Consider the following 17,729-nt stretch of genomic DNA (forward strand, 5'->3'; position numbering starts at 1 on the left):
CACTGGGATGCCCAGGAGTGGCACTGGGAGGCACTGGAGCCCAGCTGTTGCCTGTGTGCACTGAGCATCACTTGCTGCAAGGTGATGAACAGTCACTGCGTGCATTTTGGGGACACACACACCTGCCATGGCCCTGTCCCCAACCCAGCGCTGCCCTTGGAGGCATCCCCTGGTGGTGTCTGCTCCCTCCCTGTTGTCCTCATGGTGGGGAGCGCAGCCCTGCAGCTCAGCCACCACCTGTGTGGTGCCTGAACAAAGCAGGAATCACTCATGACCATCCAGGCCATCCCCAGCCTCCTGCCAGCCCTGCAGGGCCTTTGATTGGAAACCAGAGCATGTGCCAGCCATGAATGATTCTGATAGCCTTTTTTTTTTTCTGTCTTTTTTTTTTTTTTTTTTTTCCCACTATGCTTGAATGAGTTCAGCAAATACAAGCTAAAAAAGAGGGGGAAAAAGAGCAAGCAAAAATCCAAGCAGATTTAATTTTAGATAGGGCACGGAAGCAAAATGGCTGTGGTGCAAAGAGGGGAAGTTAATGGAGAAACCCTACGGCTGCGCTGCTATTAGTTATTTGTAGGGCATCATCGGCCCTTTGGGGAGCCTGTCCCAAGCTGGGGAGGGTCAATGCTGGGGCTGCCCCAGAGCAGCGGGGTGAGATGAGGATAGTGGGTTTGGGGACAGAGCAGTAATGTGTGAAGATGCCCTTAAATTGGTCTCAATGATCCTTACTAGTCCTTTCCAGCACAGGATGTTCCATGACCCCCAGGGAGCCATTACCTGGTGGGAAATGAAGTGGCTCATTGCAGGTTGGTGATTTGGGGCTTTTGACTTGAGACCCACTACAAACAGCCCATACCAAACCAGCCTGGAGATGTGTCAAAACCAAGCTTTCCCCCCCCCCCCCCCCCCCCCCCCCCCATATTGTTCTGCTCTGTGCCTGGTGCTGCCTGGAGGAGTTTGGGCTTTGGGGGGCATCGCTCACTGCAGTCCTTCAGGAGTTGGAAATGAGAACCTGAAAGTGAAGGAGGTTACACGGGGAAAAATATATGAAATGAAGCAATTCTTCCCGCTCTGATACATTCTAATTAAGGGAACTGTCACCCTTATTAAGAGGCCATTAATTCATCGTCATAATTCACCATCGGAAAAGCAAGTACCCAGAATGTGCCTGGGCCTTGGGGACAGCATTTCCCAGTCCTACTCCTTCCTGCATCTCTTGGAAGCTGAACATCACCAACCTCCTCCTGCAACCCCAGGCTCATCCCTGCCTGTGTCTTCTGCCCTGTGTGCTCTTGTGGTTTTGCAGTACAGAGGATGGAGGATGCTGCTCCAGGGGAAGCAAAGCCCCAGGGGCTGCCAAAATGTCCCCAGTGCTTCCTTTCTGCCAACATCACCTCCTGGTTACAGACAGCTCTGTCTGTGGAGCCTCTCATTATGCATTCTGCATGGAGGGACTTGCATCAGCTTAATTAACGAGGTAAGAAAGACAGGACCTTTGAGGAAATCTTAATTATATTATCCATCTCACCCTGAGTGGCACCTGATCCATCCCAACACTGTTCCCAAGTTCATTAGCAATGATCTGAGATTGATTAGTCCTGGGTGTGCAGCGACAGGGACAAGGACCAGAGATCCAGGGTAGGGACTGGGAGTGTAGAATGGGGATCGGGGCTCTGGGGTGGGAACCAGGGCTTCAGGATGGGGATCAGGAATATGAGATGAGAAGTAGAGCTTTGATATGGGGACCAGAGTTTGGGATGGCAGTCAAGGGTATGGGGACCAGGGATATGGGATGGGAAGCAGGGCTTTGAGGTGGTGAGCAGGGCTTTGGGTTGGCAATCAAAGTTATGGGATGGGGACCAGGGATATGGGATGGGAAACAGGGCTTTGGGATGGGGACCAGGATCCTGGAATAGAGACCAGAACTTGGGGATGGGGATCTGTTGTGACTGATAGTCCAGCAGATACCTGATGGGAGAACAGGTTCCTGATGAGCTGGGGCACATAACTGACCAGGGAAGGGCAGCAGATGCAACTGGCCTCAGTTTGGCCCTTGAGCAGACACTGAAATCCATCAGCAGTGTCCCATAGCTGCACGCAGCAGGGATATCTGTGGCTGTGGCTGTAGCCAAGCATGAATGTGAATGCTGAGAGATCGCTTCCTGAATCAGAGAGGCAATCAGCAGCATTTCAGTTCTGAAGATATCTGTATCATCAAGGCAGGCACAGTAATTACTTGGACAAATTAGGCATGCATTTGCTACGTGCAACTGTGTCGGTGTTGACAATTTCTTTTTGCTTGCGAAGCCTTGCTGCAATCTGCAAGCAGCCTCCACCACTGGGAAGGGATTGCTGCATTTTTGCTTTTTAAAGCAAGAAAAAGCTGCCCGTTATTTTTTATCTCAGTAGGTCTTTGTCCTGCTTATTGCAAACAATATAGCCGAGAGCAAGGAAATAGCTCCGGTTGCATCCCAGCAGGGTCCGGCCCCGGTCCTCTTCGGGTATGGGACGCTGGGACTTAGGGCACAGAGGCATTAGAGGGCGCCAGATGATTGCCCAGAGGCGGACCCGTGCTCCGATGCAGCCTTGGAGAACGCTCAGCTCGCTCCAGCTGCACCAGATGCAGAAATAGCAGAGCAGCGGCAGAATGGGGTGTGCAGCCCTGATGTGGGGTTTGCTTTTGGCTTCCATCAGCTCAGCGGGTCTCTGGCTGCAGAAGTGGAATTGGAGCATAGCCTGACACGGGTGGAGGTGGCACACGAAGCCGGAGCTGGGGTCTCAACGAGGGACCCTCTGACAGCAAAACTGCCCCCAGACCACTTGGGTGCAACACGACAGGAGCCGTTGTGCCCCCTCACCTCTCCAGAGCTCTCCCCCAAAATCTCAGCTCTAAAGATACTGCACCCACATCTCCAGCCCTGCCACCACGGTCTGCTCCAGGACACTGCTCCTATGGGGCCAGCCACCCACTGCCAGCCACCCACTGCCACCACCCCACTGCCACCCTCTCCCAGTGCCCAGTGCCAGGGCTGGGGTGGCAGCATGGTGGGCTCTGATCTGGGGTTTCACAGCAGAAGCAACAGGGCCACATCCTGCATGGGGCTCTGCTCTGCATGGGGCTTTGCTCTGCATGACAGCACAGCAAGGAGCAAATATGCACCCTGAACTGGCCGGGATCAGGCCCCACACACTGTGTTTTGCTCCAGCTGGGAGTCCCAGCAGCTCCCTGCTGCTGCAGGAGGGATGGTTTTCTTTCTGCTTGTTTTCTTTCTTTTTTCTAAAATTCAATAAATCCGCTCAGCTTTGTTGCTTGTGAAGTTCTAGCGAGGTGAGAAGAGCCAATTTCACTGCATTTCTAAAAAGGTCAATATCAGCAGAGGAGGAGGAAATTCAGATTTCTGTGTATGTGGAGGAGGGAAAGGGGCAGTGAGCAGCAAACCCCCAGGGCTGTGGGGTCCCTGCAAATGAGTCCATGAGCAGCCCCATGTTTGGAAGGGGGGTATCTCCATTCACACACCATAGTGCTCCCACAGGGACAGTGTTGGGATATTCCCTGACTCAGTGGCTGAAATCTTTCACTTTGTTTTCCCTAGCTGGGGGGCAGGGAATGAGCAGAATCACAGGACGAGTAGGAGAGCAGCAAATGGAAACAACAGTCTGACTTTATTTGCAGAGCAGGAGGTGGTGCGCGGTGCCACCTGGGTGCCTGCTCTGCCACAGCCCTGGGGTGTCCCTGGGCACTGGGGGATGCAACTAGAAATGTCACCTCCTTTCAATCATCAGCTGGGATTTGGGGACGGTGCTGGTATGGATGGCACTGTCAAAGCCCCCTGAAGGGTTGGGAGTTTGCAAGAGCTCTGGAGGGGTAAACCTCTGCAAAAGGGCCTGGACAAAGCCTGGGCAGCATTGGGAAGGAATAAATAGAGCCTGGGACCAGAGAGCAGGGAACCAGGCATGTGGATGAGGACAGAGAAAGGACGTGGAGCATCTCCTGTGCAGCATCCCCTGGAACGTGCTGACCCCTGGGCTTCCACTGCTGCTGACTCAGCTCCCTTTTTAATTCACAAAGTGGAGCCAGGCACTGGTGACTGCCCTGCTTTTAATTTCTTTGCCTGGTTGGGTCATCTTATTTGCTGCCGATAACGTTATCTCCTAGGACACTGGAAGACAGCCCAGTTCGAAGGGAGAACGAAGCTCCAAGGCATTGACACCAGCAGAGCCCGCAGCTCTCCCAGCCACTCCAAGCACTGGGCACCACTCGTGTGCAAAGGCATCAGCATCCCATGTGCAGCTCCTGTTTATCCCACAAATGGCCGTGCTGGAGTTGCCCACACTGCTCAGCCCTGGTTCTTTTTGCAGTCTCTCCCGTCAGGCTCAGATGGGCCAAAGTTCACCTGTCCCACCGACTGCTTTGTTAATTTTCCTCCAGCTGGGAACCACGTCTGTTGAAGAAAGCATCCCATCTCTGCCCAGAAATGTATTCATAAAAAAGGAAGAGAGAGAAGAAAGAGAAAAGCCCTGGAGTGGCTCGGGAGCTGTCTCTTCGTATTCCAAGCATGCTGCTCAGGTCTCGTATCTGCAGTGCACAGTCCATCCCAGAGCTGCTCGGTTCACAGTGTTGGTACAATCTGCCAAACAGACGGATCAGCTAGGAGACATTTCCGAAAGACGCTGGAACAAGGAGGGGAGAGGAAGGAATGAACAGCCTGCAGGGTCGGAGCCTGCCTGGGAGAATCCCACCCTTCCAGTGCACCTTGCCACCAACAGACTTTGTGCTGCATACCACAACCCATCCCTGTGCACCGCAGCCTGTACCCCACAACCCATCCCCCAGCAGCACAGCCCATGCCCATCTCATCATGCTCCAGCTCACACACCCACTTCTCTCCTTGTTCCCACAGCTGCAATCTCCCCATGGTTCCCCTTCCTGTCCCAATCCTACCTTGGCTGAGCAGCTGCAGGTTCCGGACCTCCTCACGCACCTGGAGCTGCAGGACCTGCTGCAGCACCTCCTGCCGCTGCGCCTCGTGGGCAATGCCCATACGCTGCAGCTTCTCCCCATTGAGCCTCAGCAGAGCCCGACCTGCAAGCACAACAAGGCTCAGCAGCTGCCCAGTGGCCATGGGCACCGCGGGGACATCGGGAGTACGTGGCTGGGGACACTGTCAACATGAAAATCAGCTGGGGTGCGTGTCCATGTAATGGGAACAAGGGAGAGAAAAGGAACCAAATCCTAAGAGAGGATAGGATGGGATAGGATGGGATGGGATGGGATGGGATGGGATGGGATGGGAGGGGATGGGATGGGGTGGGATGGGATGGGATGGGATGGGATGGGATGGGATGGGATGGGATGGGAGGGGAGGGGAGGGGATGGGAGGGGATGGGATGGGATGGGGTGGGATGGGAGGGGATGGGAGGGGATGGGATGGGATGGGATGGGATGGGATGGGATGGGAAGGGATGGGATGGGGTGGGATGGGATGGGGTGGGATGGGATGGGATGGGATGGGATGGGGTGGGATGGGATGGGATGGGATGGGATGGGATGGGGTGGGGTGGGAGGGGATGGGAGGGGATGGGAGGGGATGGGATGGGGTGGGAGGGGATGGGAGGGGATGGGATGGGGTGGGGTGGGGTAGAATTGGATGAATAGAGTAGAACGGAACAGACCAGAACGGACCAGAACGGACCAGAACAGAACAGAACAGAACAGAACAGAACAGAACAGAACAGAACAGAATAGAATAGAATAGAATAGAATAGAATAGAATAGAATAGAATAGAATAGAATAGAATAGAATAGAATAGAATAGAATAGAAACTAGGGTAGGATAGGATAGGATGGGATGGCACAGGGTCGGATAGAATAAGAAAATAGAATGGAACAGAGAAAATGGGGAAAAAACAAAGGGAAGGGAAGGGAATGGAAGGGAAGCAGAAGGGGAGAAAAACAGAAAGGAGGGAGTAGAATAGAAAATGGAACAGAGCAGAGCAGAGCAGAGCAGAGCAGAGCAGAGCAGAGCAGAGCAGAATAGAATAGAATAGAATAGAATAGAATAGAATAGAATAGAATAGAATAGAATAGAATAGAATAGAATAGAATAGAATAGAATAGAACAGAAGCCTGTCCCTGGCCTACTGCATTTGGAGGTCATGCGGCTTCAGGCTGAGGTACCAGTGTCAGGACCAGTGCTGGCCCCAGCAATCACGTTCCCTGTCCCTGCAGGCAGGAGCTTTCCATTTCTCCATTCCCCACTCCACCTCCCACATCAGGACGCATTCTCCTGACCCCACGTGGGCTGATGGATGGGGGAAACAGGGCACCCATCAAAACCCATTAGTGCCGCTGCCACCATCCAGCCACTCTCCTCCAGTCCAGGGGCTATTAAATAAGGCATTCACAACCAGCTTTTGTCCTTGTTCCCCAGCTAATGCTTCCTTTATTTCTCACAGGGAGGGCTCGCTGAGCTCTTGCATTAGGGCTTTGCATTCCTCAAGGGCACAGGGCTGTGCATAGAGCTGCCCCACTCCAGTGAGCCCATCCCTGGTCCCAGCAAAAAGGGGACACTGAGGGTCAGGGAGGATGATGCTTGCAGCTCTGTGCACTGCACTTTACACTCCATAGGTGCTGGCCAGCTCAGAGCTCTGCCCAGCCATGAACTGGGCAGAAGTGGGACTGGAGCAGTGCTTTATGCAATGAGCACAAGGCACTGGGGGTAGCAGCAGTACCTGTGATGGCGTGGTGGGAGAACGCCTCGACGTAGATGAGATAGTTGTGTGGGCAGTGCTTCTTCAGCCATTTGCACACATCCTGCTGGCTCCACAGCACCACTGGCTTGGTAAGGCTGCCCAGCGTTGGGCTGGTGTGGTAGATGCCATAGTGATCGCAGCCACGGCCCTACAAGGGAGATGGGAAGTGTCAGTGGGGCTCAGCACTATGGGGTGCAAAATCCTGCGATGGGTCCTGCCCTGTCTGCCCAGAGATGGTTCCTTCAGAGGAAGAAGGCCCAGCTCACCATGCACCTCCCAGCCCAGTGGAGTGCTGCAAGAGCGCAGGACCACCCTTGGGGACATCACCTGGGTCCTATGGGCTCTGCCCTGGTGGCAGATGGAGGGACCTGAGTCCTGATGTGAGAGGCAGGAGGTGACACTGAATGCACAGTAGTGTACGGAGCCAGGCAGCTCCCTCTGTGCTGCAATGGCAGAGGTTTGGATTTCCAGGGTCCCTCCTGGCAAACTCCTCTTCCTTGTCGTGGACAGTAAGGGGATGAGTTACGAATCTGCTGGCATCAGAAAGGTCGGCAGCGCTTGGACTGCAGTGTGCCAGCACCGACCTCTGTGTGTGAACATTGGCTAATTAAGCATGCCTAATAGAGGAGTAGAGATAATTAGTGCAACAGGGTCTCCAGACATCCCGCGGTTATTGAAATGAATGGCACATCCCTGAGTGATGTCAAATGGGAAGAAATGGAGGGCGGAGGGGTCAGAGATACTCCAGTGAGTTGCAGGGCTGGGAGCAGTGCTGCATCCCACTGCCATGCTGCATCCCCCTGCCATGCTGCATGCTGCTGCCCACGCTGCACCCCTGCACCCTGCTTCTGCTCCTGGGTTCTGGCTCTGGTTTCACCTCCATGCAGCAGTAAGCAGTGCAGGGGCTGAGCCTGCTGCTGCTGAGCTCTCTCCTCATACCACCACGCACAGAGATGATGGTGAGCTCCCAGCAGCTATTACCCAACTAACCTCGGGGGCACTGGGGAAGAGGTGACTGACAACCCGCAATTTCCCCAGCCAGAAGCGTGCTCGAATCCTCTTGCTTCTCGAGCTCCGTTTCACAAATGGGGGCTACATCCGTGCTCCAGGTTCCTGTGCTGCAGGTACCCCTGCACATTGCAGCCCTATGCCCTGTGTGCAGGCGCTCAGTGGGAGCAGCAGGACGTGGGGATGGCTGTAATGGATGCTGGGCTGCTTTTCCAGGTGGCTGAGCTGCGCTGTCTCTCCAATGAACTCTCAGCCGTGAACGGAGGCGAGCAGGCAGCAGCAATGCCCAGCAGTGGGGGTTGGATGGGGGAAGCCCACACAGCAGTGTGAGGACCCAAAGCAAGCAATTGAAGTCACTTCCACTCCATGGGCTGTTTTCCCTTGTTTGTGGCACAATTAGAAGCTTTCTCACTCCCAAACCTCACTGGGAGGCACTGGGAGGCACAGCTGTTGCCCGGGAAGCTGCTCTGCTCTGTGCTGTGCCCCCATTGGGAGTGAAGGGGACATGGATGTGGTGGGGACTGAAGGGCCCCAGCAATACCCCGAGCCCACAGGCACCGTGAGCACAGGAGCCAGGTTCTGCTGCTCCCTCAGCATCCTGGGTTAACAGAGTACCAAAAGCTGCAATGATTTTTATGCTCGGGCTTACAGAGCACCAAAGATCTGTCCCACTTCTCCCCATGGCAGCACAGAGCACGGCAGCAGGGGGTGTGGGAACCTTGGCCTCACTGCTTCATTGCTCACATGAGTGCCATAAAGTTCCCAGTTTTAGCCAAGTTCCGACCATTTCCCTCCTAAGAGACATAACAAAGTCCTCTGTTCTTTTAAAGCATTACAAGGAATTCGGTTCTGGCGCATCACTTGCAGAACGGTGCCAACTTCCAGCTCTGAGCGGGGAGGAGTCACAATGCAAAGCTCACCCTTGCACAGCCCAGAACCACAAAACCCAGCAGTGAAAATCCTGACCCTGGAACCCAGCAATACCTGGGAGCCCTCTGTGCCTGGCTGCCGCAGGAGTTTGATGGCACGGCTGCCCTCGCCGCGCTGGCTGCGCCCGTCGTGCCAGGTGAGGCTGGTGCCGGGGCTGCGCTGCAGGCGGTAGCTGAGGTTCTCAGCTGACACCGTGTGCTCCAGGAGGCTGCGGCAGAAGCTGAAGTGAGCGGCGGCGGCGGCGGCAGCTGCAGAAGGAAAGGGGGTGAGAGGGGTCTGCCCTGCACCCGGGACCCCCAAAAATGCCCCTTTTAGCTCCAAGCTGCCCAGCCGTATCCTGTCCTTTTCCATCTGCCTCTTTCTGATGGAAACTCTTTTCTGATCCAGTCAGCTGGATTCCAGAGACCGGGTGGAGTCAAGCTGTTCCCAGGGAGTTGGAGAAGAAGACCAGTAGCACACCAATGGGTGCAGGTTGGCCTGGAGCTGGGGGTGTGTGGGGCATGCATGCACCCCAACGCGCTCACCTTTGCAGTGACCATGGCCAGATTCAGTCCCTTGCCCTTACCTCTGTAAGCTCAGCTCGTGCATTTTGTTTGACTGCATTGCAATGAAGATGCAAAGCTCTCCTGCAGGCCAAAGGGGATTAGATGCTGCTGGGGGTGTGTGGGTAGAAGATGGTTTGGGATGAGCAGCGCAGATCTGCAGCAGCATCCGCATCTCACCTGCCTCCAAACACCCCTTAAAGCAGAGCAGGAAAGCACCAGCAGCTGAGAATAACCAGGGCTGGGAGGGCTGGAGGGGATCCGCTGCTGCTCGGCCCCACTGGGTGCAGAGTGGAGGAGGTTTCACCTCTCCCACACACCTTTATGCAAGGGGAAGGTGGGATGTAAATGCTGCCTGTGGAATTTATAGCCAGGACAGAAATAAATGTGTCTGAAGGCTGAATGTGTTGGATCCTGTAGGAAATGGGAAGTGAAAAGCGGAATGTCAGAGTTGGCTCCATGAGTGTTGCTCCAGCTTCGGATCAGCCTCCCAAGCCCTCTCTCGTGGGGCCAGAAAAAGGGATGGTTGGGTATGAGCTGAACAAAACCATGAGCACCTGTGCTGGGAGAGCAGCAGCTCCATGTCCCAGCGATGTGGACAGGATGCGCCATGCCGTGCCCCCTCCTGGCCTCCCAGTTTCAAAATCCATCTTTGGGAAACAGCAGCCTGACCCTAAAACTTTGCTCTTGCTCAGGTTAGTTTGGAAAACGAGGTCTTGCCCTGGGAGCAGGGGGTTTACAGGAAGCAAATGGATTAGAACTGCACAGAGATGCTCTGTGCCCAGGGATGGAGCTGTGCCAGGGCTGTCCCTGTGGAAGGGCTCTGCCACCACAGGGACCTTTAGCCAGAGATGACCACGGAGCTCCAAGTGCCATCATTGTGGCTCACGGAGCAGCAGGATGTGGGTATCTCTGCTCCTCTTGCAGCACGGCTCAAAGCAAAGCAGGAAAGCCAGTGAGAGCAGATGGGAGAGAGGGGGGAAGCAATAGGGGAAATGAGCCCGGAACAGCAGCGAGCAGGGAGAGCTGGGGTTCTGATCTGTGCGGGGGGCACCTCACAGCCCCCCACTCCCACATCCCAGCCCCGTGTACCCCAGGTGCCCATCATGGGCACTGAAGGAGTGCTGAGCCAGAACTCCCGTCCCCTCCATCCTTTCCATGTGGCTTCACCATGGCGCAGGGCAGAGCTGCTGCCTGCGTGGATGGAGTGCCAGAGCCACGGACCATCTTCAGAGCAAAGGCAGAACAGAGGAAAATCTTCTCCTCTCATCCCCATTCCAGCAGCGCATCCCTCTCTCCCAAACCAAACCAAACGAGCCTCCCCATCCCTTCCGGATGCCGCACCGTCCCCCAGCCCCGGGCCCCCTCACCTGGCTCAGGTGCGCCCTGCGAGCCGCGGATGCTGGCGACGCAGCAGAGGGACGGGCGGCCCTGCTGCATCCCTGCGGGAGGAGGGATGCGCGCGAGCGCTCGGCACCGGCTGTCACCAGCGCCGCTCCATCCCTTCCTCCCCTCATGCCTCTTCCACACCTGACTGCCTCCGCTGATTGCCTCCGTCCTTCTGCCAATAAACGGCGGCCGCACGCTCGCCCCGCATCCGGGAGCTCCGGGCTGAGCAGCCCCCGCCGGCCTCACACGGGGGGGCACAAACCTGCCGGTCCCCTGCCGGGCATCCCAGCGAGGCGCAGCCGGGCGAGGCGGCAGCCCGAGGGCCTTAATCCCACCCTCGCCGTTGGATTTGGAGAGATGCTCCGTGCTCTCCCCGCGTGCTCCCGGCTAATCCGGCGGCGGGGCCGGGGGGGCTCGGCCAGCTGGCACCGAGTGAGCAGCAGTTGGGCATCAAAGCACACCGTGGCCAGTAAAAGCCATGGCACAGCCAGGCACAGCCTTAGGACCCTGCTTGGGATGCGCAGCTCCTCTGCTCCCATTGGGCACAGGGGGTTTTCCGAATTCCCCCCAAGCCTGTGGGCCCTGCTCCACGGAATGGGTGCCTGCAGCCTTGGGAATCGCTGCTGGCTCCTTTTCCTTCAGTGGCTTTCATGCATTTTGGGCACTCCTCCAGCAGCGTGGGGCAGGCATGGAGCGCAGAGGCTGTGCTGCTACTTGGCTGTGCCTTCCCCTCACCCTGCACATGGTCTCTCCGTGTTTTTCCCCCTCTGGACACTTTTAGGGCTGGCTGCAAAGTGCTGCAGGAGCTCAGTGCAGCAGCAGCACCACTGGAGGGGGAGATGGATGCGAATCTCCTGGGAATGTGGCACAGAGACAGAAAGCTGAGGATGGGATGTCTGAATGCCAGTGCATCCTTGGGCAGCGGGATCAGGACCTTCTGCAAATGCACTTTGTGCCTGCACACACGTGTTGTGCTTCCCCAGGGAATGCAGTTGCAAGCAACCCAAGTTCATGTGTTAATGGTGCAAGGAGCACGGCACAGAGGTGTGAGGAACAGCTTGCTCTGTGCCCCTGATGTCATCAATGTCCCCCATTCCTGCCCTGCTGCAGGGCCATATTTGCTATGGGGAGTGGAGGGGCTCCCAGGGGTGACACTGCAGCAGCAGTCCCTGGGAGACGTTTGCTTTGCAGGGAACAAACCCCACATTGGTGTGCTTGGTGTCTCCAAGGGGAAGAGACATTTAGCACCAAATGGTGCGAGAGATTTTCCTGCAGTCAGAGGGGGATTTGTGGCAGGGATTCACTGGAGTGCTCAGCCTGCTGCTGCTGCTCCTCGAGGTGAGGACAGGGCTGAGAGCTGAGCTCTCCAGGAACCCCTGGGATAGGGGAACTGAGCACAGCTCTGCTTGCAGGGCCGCTCTTTGAGGGATTTGTCTCACTTTCAGCAGTGTCTACATGAGCCACAAATCTGCCTGGCGTTGCCATTGTCCCAGGCTCCTCCATCCCTTCCCCACGGCTTCACCACCATGCAGGGCAGAGCTGCTGCTGGCACAGAGCCCTGGAGCTCAGCGATGCTCTCTGAGACCCCCATGGTATACAGTGCTGGAAGCTGGACTTCTACAATGTTCTATAAACTAGGTCCTGCCCTGAGACATTCCCAAATTCCTGCTGTCCCCGAGCAGGACAGGACCAAACCCAAAGCAGAGCAATGACCCTATGGAGCTCACACTCTCCAGGTCACCCCTGAGGCATACCCGGCTCAGTCCCTTGCTGCCATTAACACCATTCCATTATTTTCCTCATAATTCCCTGCTTGTGAAGGTGAAAGCCTGAGCCCCTCACATGGCCGGGGACGGAGCCAAGTGGGAAAGGAGGAGGAAGAGAACAAAAGGCAATGTCCTTCCCATGGCTGTATGTGTCTTTGTGGGTGTCTGTGCTGCTGAGGCCATGGACGCTGCCAAGGGGTCCCTGATCACCTTGGGACAGAGATGTGGGCAGGGCAGGATCTCCTGGTAGGAGCCCACCAGCACAGACACACCACATGCAGAGAGCCCATTCCATGTCCCTGAGTTCTTCCCAGGTGTCCCACCCTGCTCGGCACCCTGCTCCTGTCCTTGCACCCCCTCTCTCCAGTCCAAGAGCCCATTTCATTGGTATCCCCCAAAATGGGGATGAAAATAGGGATGGACAGACACACACCTTCCCAGGATGGAGGGGGCTGCGTATGGGAATGAAGGTGCAGACCCCCAGAATGGAGGAGACAGCACGTGGGGATGGAGGACAAATCCTGGGAGAGAGGGCAGACTCATGGGGTGGAGAGGACACTGCAGGGGGCGATGGAAAGCAGCCCCCGGGATGGGAGAAGGACCCCGGCATGAAGGGGCAGAGCCTCATTAACGGAGGGAACGGAGCCCAGGGACAGAGGGGACGTTCCACCAAGGATGGAGGACGTACACCGGGATGGAGGGAGGAGCTGGGGACAGGAGGGTGATGGAGGCAGCCCCCAGGACGGATATACAAACCGCGCATTTCGGGTAGGAGGACCTGATCCCCGCGGTGCACCTGAGTCCCCCCTTTCCCCCCCCCACCGCCGCTACCTTCCATGTCCTTGGCTTCGCCGCAGCTCATCCTCCGCTCGGAAGGGGCCGCGCTCCGGCGGGGACGGAGCCCCCGCGCCCCCCAGCGCCGCCGCCGGCACCGGGAGCTCCGGGCCCGCCCCGCCCCGGTGCCCGCGCCGGAGGCGGTGCCGCTCTCCGCCACCCCCGGGCGCTCCGCCCGCCGCTCCGCTCCGCGCCGCCCCGCCGCCAGCACGGTGCTGCCCGGTCCTGGTGCTGCCCGATCCCCGGTGATATCTGCCCGGTGATGCTCTGTCTCCGGTGATGCTCGGTCCTTGGTGCTATCCGCTCAGTGATGCCCAGTCCCTGGTCCCACCCAATCGCCGGTGTTGCCCAGTTCCTGATGAGCCCAGTTCCCGGTGATGCCCGATCCCCAGTGCTGCCTGCTGCCTGGTGATGCTCAGTCCCTGCTGCTGTGCACTCGGTGATCGCCCAAGCCATGGCGACAAGCCCTATTCCTGGTGATACCTGATTTCCCAATGATGCCCAACCTCCAGTGATGCCCAACCCCCAGTGATACCCAATTCCCAGCCGTGCACAGTCCCCGGTTGCACCTGATCCCCAGTGATACCCAATTCCCAATGATCCCTGCTCCCTACTGATGCCCACTGCCCAGTGATACCTCCTCTATCCCCCACCCCCTGCCCCAGACTCAGCCCCTACCTCCTCCAGGCACACATCCCCAGCTGCCTCCAGCCCACTGCAGCCAAGCGTTGGGTTTGGAGACACATGGGTTGGTTGGTGGATGGGGACTGGGACCCAGCTGTGTATCCAGGATGAGGGCAAGCAGGTGTCTGTGCCATGATGCACTGCTGGGAGCACTTTCCCTTTGCAAAGCACTCCCTGTCGCAGACCCATCCCAACACTGAGCAATGCCCTGCCCTTGTTTTAAGATCAGAAAAACTCATGTTTGTGGAATGCTGGCTCCAAAATCACACCCTGTCCTCAGCGGAGTTCCAGGGGCTGAGAGCACAGCAGGTGTGCCGCGGTGTCACTGAGCTGGAATGAGGCTGTGCACAAAAACTAACATTGCTACGGCAGTAAAGCGGCTCGTGTTTGGGTGGCACAGCCTTCTTTCAGCACACAGCCCTTGTAAAAAACACCACAAGATTTTGCAAAATGTTGTAAAAAAAATTGCAAAAGTTTGGATGCTCACACAGGAGCTGCTCCGGATGGGGCTCAGCTCACACATCCCTCTGCGCCTTGTGGGCACAGTCTTTCCTTGCTCAGCTTGCCCCTCTTTAAAGCAGAGCACAGACGGCCCCAGCAGTGCACGCAGCACAGCACTGAGCTGACACCACACCACCTCCCAGGCCTTGCTATTGGCATCCCTTTTATTACCTCTGCAAGAGAGAAGCTCAGGCAGTATTGTTTATCACAGGCATCCGACTCCTTCAAATACCCGGCGAGCTATTTTCCATTACTCCAAAATTTCCAGTTCTCCTTCAGTCTCTGTCTGCACACGGAGCTTCGGAGCCTAGGCAGAAATCTTCAGAGAGCAGAATGTGTGTGCAGGGCCCTTGGCAGGGAAAGGCAAACGGTGCCTGAAAAATGTGTGCAGATTGCGCCAAGCTGCTATTAGAAATAAGCCCTGCTCCCAGCCATTGCTCTGCCTGGTTTTACGGCGGTAATTGCACTTCTCCAAGAGAGGTTTAATGTGTGAGGGGGAAAGAATTTTGCTCCTCTTCACTGCTTGCAAACAGGTCGGTGCAGATCTGTTGTCCCCATGGTGTGTGGCAATGCTGTGGGAACCACCGAGCTGGGGTTCCTCTGTTTTCAGAATAAAACTGTCCTGAGGAGCTGCAAAGCCTCTGCGTTATCACCCCTGGTGCTGCTGTGGCTGAGCATCCCCCAGTGTTTCTGCAGTACCCTGGAGACCACCTGCACACACCCATGGAGAAGGACGAAGCTACAGATGGGCACTTCTTCATTAGGAAATTTTTGGTTTCCCTTTGGGTCTCTCAGTGCATGGCTGAGAGCTCTCTGCAGCCCAAGAAAACAGGGGGAAAAACAGGGGGAAAGCTGTGTGTGGAACCCAAACGCAGAGCATGGCTTGGGGAGGGCCAAGTTGGTGCTCTGTGCCCTGCGCCCATTCCCATGCCCATTTCCATCCAATCCCCATCCCTGTGCTCACCCCCTTCCCATCCCCATCCCATCCTCATCCCATTTTCATCCCCATCCTCATCCCATCCCCATCTCATCCCACTCCACCCCCTTTCTACCCCCATCCCCATCCCCATCCCCATCCCCGTCCCCGTCCCCATCCCTATCCCTATTCCTATCTCCATCCCTATCCCTATCCCTATCCATATCCCCATCCCCATCCCCATCCCCATCCCCATCCCTATCCCTATCCCTATCCCTTTCCCTATCCCTATCCCTATCCCTATTCCTATCTCCATCCCCATCCCCATCCCTATCCCTATCCCTATCCCTATCCCCATCCCCATCCCTATCCCTATCCCCATCCCCATCCCTATCCCCATCCCTATCCCTATCCCTATCCCTATCCCTATCCCTATCCCTATCCCTATCCCTATCCCTATCCCTATTCCTATCTCCATCCCCATCCCCATCCCCATCCCTATCCCCATTCCCATCCCCATCCCCATCCCCATCCCCATCCCCATCCCTATCCCTATCCCCATCCCCATCCCCATCCCTATCCCCACTCCCATCCCTATCCCTATCCCTATCCCTATCCCTATCCCCATCCCCATCCCCATCCCCATCCCTATCCCTATCCCTATCCCCATCCCCATCCCTATCCCTATCCCTATCCCCATTCCCATCCCCATCCCCATCCCCATCTCTATCCCCATCCCCATCCCCATCCCCATCCCCATCCCCATCCCCATCCCCATCCCCATCCCTATCCCTATCCCTATCCCTATCCCTATCCCTATCCCTATCCCTATCTCTATCCCTATCCCCATCCCCATCCCTATCCCTATCCCTATCCCTATCCCTATCCCTATCCCTATCCCTATCCCTATCCCTATCCCTTTCCCTATCCCTATCCCTATCCCTATCCCTACCCCTATCCCCATCCCCATCCCTATCCCTATCCCTATCCCTATCCCTATCCCCATCCCCATCCCCATCCCCACCCGCCAGCAGCCCCGCAGAATTGTGCCTGCAGATGGGATGATTCAGCACGCTCCTTATTCAGAGGATGAAGGATGTCATTAAACACCAGCTCTCCTCCTGCTGCAGCCGAGGAAGGATAAGGAAGAGGAGATAAAAAGACTTCAGATGGAAGTTATTTGTCTAAGGAGGAACGTGGCTGGTTTCCCTGGTGCTCTGCTCCCTGTCAAAGACCCCAAAGCAGCGGGAGGAGGGAGCACCCATCCAGAGGACCATAGCACCCATGGGTGGCATTGGCCACAGGCTCAGGACTGGGGAGGACTTGAGAACATGGGATGCCTTTTACTCAGAGGTTTCTACAGATACATGTAATTGGATTTTCACGCGTCACGGTTATTTTCCAGGCGGCGGTAATTATTTGAGAACGCTGTCCTGTTTGCCTCCCTTCTCTCCACGCGGATCTTTTTCCTTTTTAATATTGTTTCCCCAAATGAAACTGTAAATTCACAACTTAATCCAATCAGAGGACACACACACAGTGCCATCAGCTCCACGGGCACCGCGAGCCAGCACCGCAATCCACCTGCAGCAATAACAAAAGACTCCGAGCAACATTTTAATTCTTCCCATAAAGAAAAAAAAGATATATATGTATATATATATATATGTCTTCTAAGGAGCTGTGCTGGCTGAGGACTTTCCCCCAGCCCAATCTGGTCCCCATCAGGTGGCTGCAGAGCTTGGTGCTGTGTTTGCAGGGCCCAAGCAGGGCTGGAATGTGAGGGTATGGAGGCATGGCAATGGTCCATATAGGGCTGGGCTCTGGGGCTCCTGTGTCTGTTGCTTCTCCTTTCTCTCCATCTCCACCTTCACCTCCATCTCCACCTCCACCTTCACCTCCATCTCCACCTCCACTCCCCACCTGAATGTGGTTGGAACTTGCAGTGCCCCAAGAGGCATCAATCAGTGAATCCCCAGCCACCTCTTGGCCCAGGATGATGAATACCTGGGCACTGGGGCTTTCAGGCACCCTTACTAAAACCCATAGCACTGCAGACAGGGCTGGGGTTGGGCTCCAGCTCTGCAAGCTGGTGGGGCACAAGCCCACATCAGCAGGCCCTGTGGGAATCACAGAATCACAAGGCCAATGAGATTGGAAAAGAGCTCCAAGATCCCCAAGCTGAACCCCAACCCACCGTGCCCACTGCCCCTCAGTGCCACAACTCCATTTCCAGAACACCTTCAGGGATGGTGACCCCCCCACCTCCCTGGGCAGCTGTGCCACTTCATCACTGCCTCTTTCAGAGAAGAAATTTGTCCCTCTCTCCCATAGCAGGACTTCGGTCCAGCCCCAGCCAGGTGTCCGTTAGCACTGCTCCAAGCTTCTGAGAACCACAGCAGGATC

General features: G+C 56.2%; 1 protein-coding gene across 4 annotated transcripts; it reads right to left on the bottom strand.

The window, feature by feature from the left end:
- Positions 1–1,546: 1,546 nt before the first annotated feature.
- On the bottom strand, positions 1,547–13,325 carry SAMD10 (sterile alpha motif domain containing 10). 4 transcript variants are annotated; one of them, XM_048962818.1, is made up of 5 exons: positions 13,220–13,325; positions 8,746–8,939; positions 6,733–6,901; positions 4,943–5,083; positions 1,547–4,628 (listed from the first exon to the last, which is right to left on the bottom strand). In XM_048962818.1, the coding sequence occupies exons 1-5, from the start codon at positions 13,248–13,250 to the stop codon at positions 4,564–4,566; spliced, it is 600 nt and encodes a 199-aa protein (XP_048818775.1). In that variant the 5' UTR covers positions 13,251–13,325; the 3' UTR covers positions 1,547–4,563. The 4 variants fall into 4 exon arrangements, with proteins under 4 accessions (XP_048818775.1, XP_048818773.1, XP_048818772.1 ...); XM_048962816.1 differs by lacking the exon at positions 13,220–13,325 and adding an exon at positions 10,604–10,725; XM_048962815.1 differs by lacking the exon at positions 13,220–13,325 and having other exon boundaries at positions 8,746–9,604.
- Between the last annotated feature and the right edge of the window lie 4,404 nt (positions 13,326–17,729).

The sequence above is a fragment of the Lagopus muta genome, chromosome 16, assembly GCF_023343835.1.
Source record: "Lagopus muta isolate bLagMut1 chromosome 16, bLagMut1 primary, whole genome shotgun sequence".
NCBI lineage: Eukaryota > Metazoa > Chordata > Aves > Galliformes > Phasianidae > Lagopus > Lagopus muta.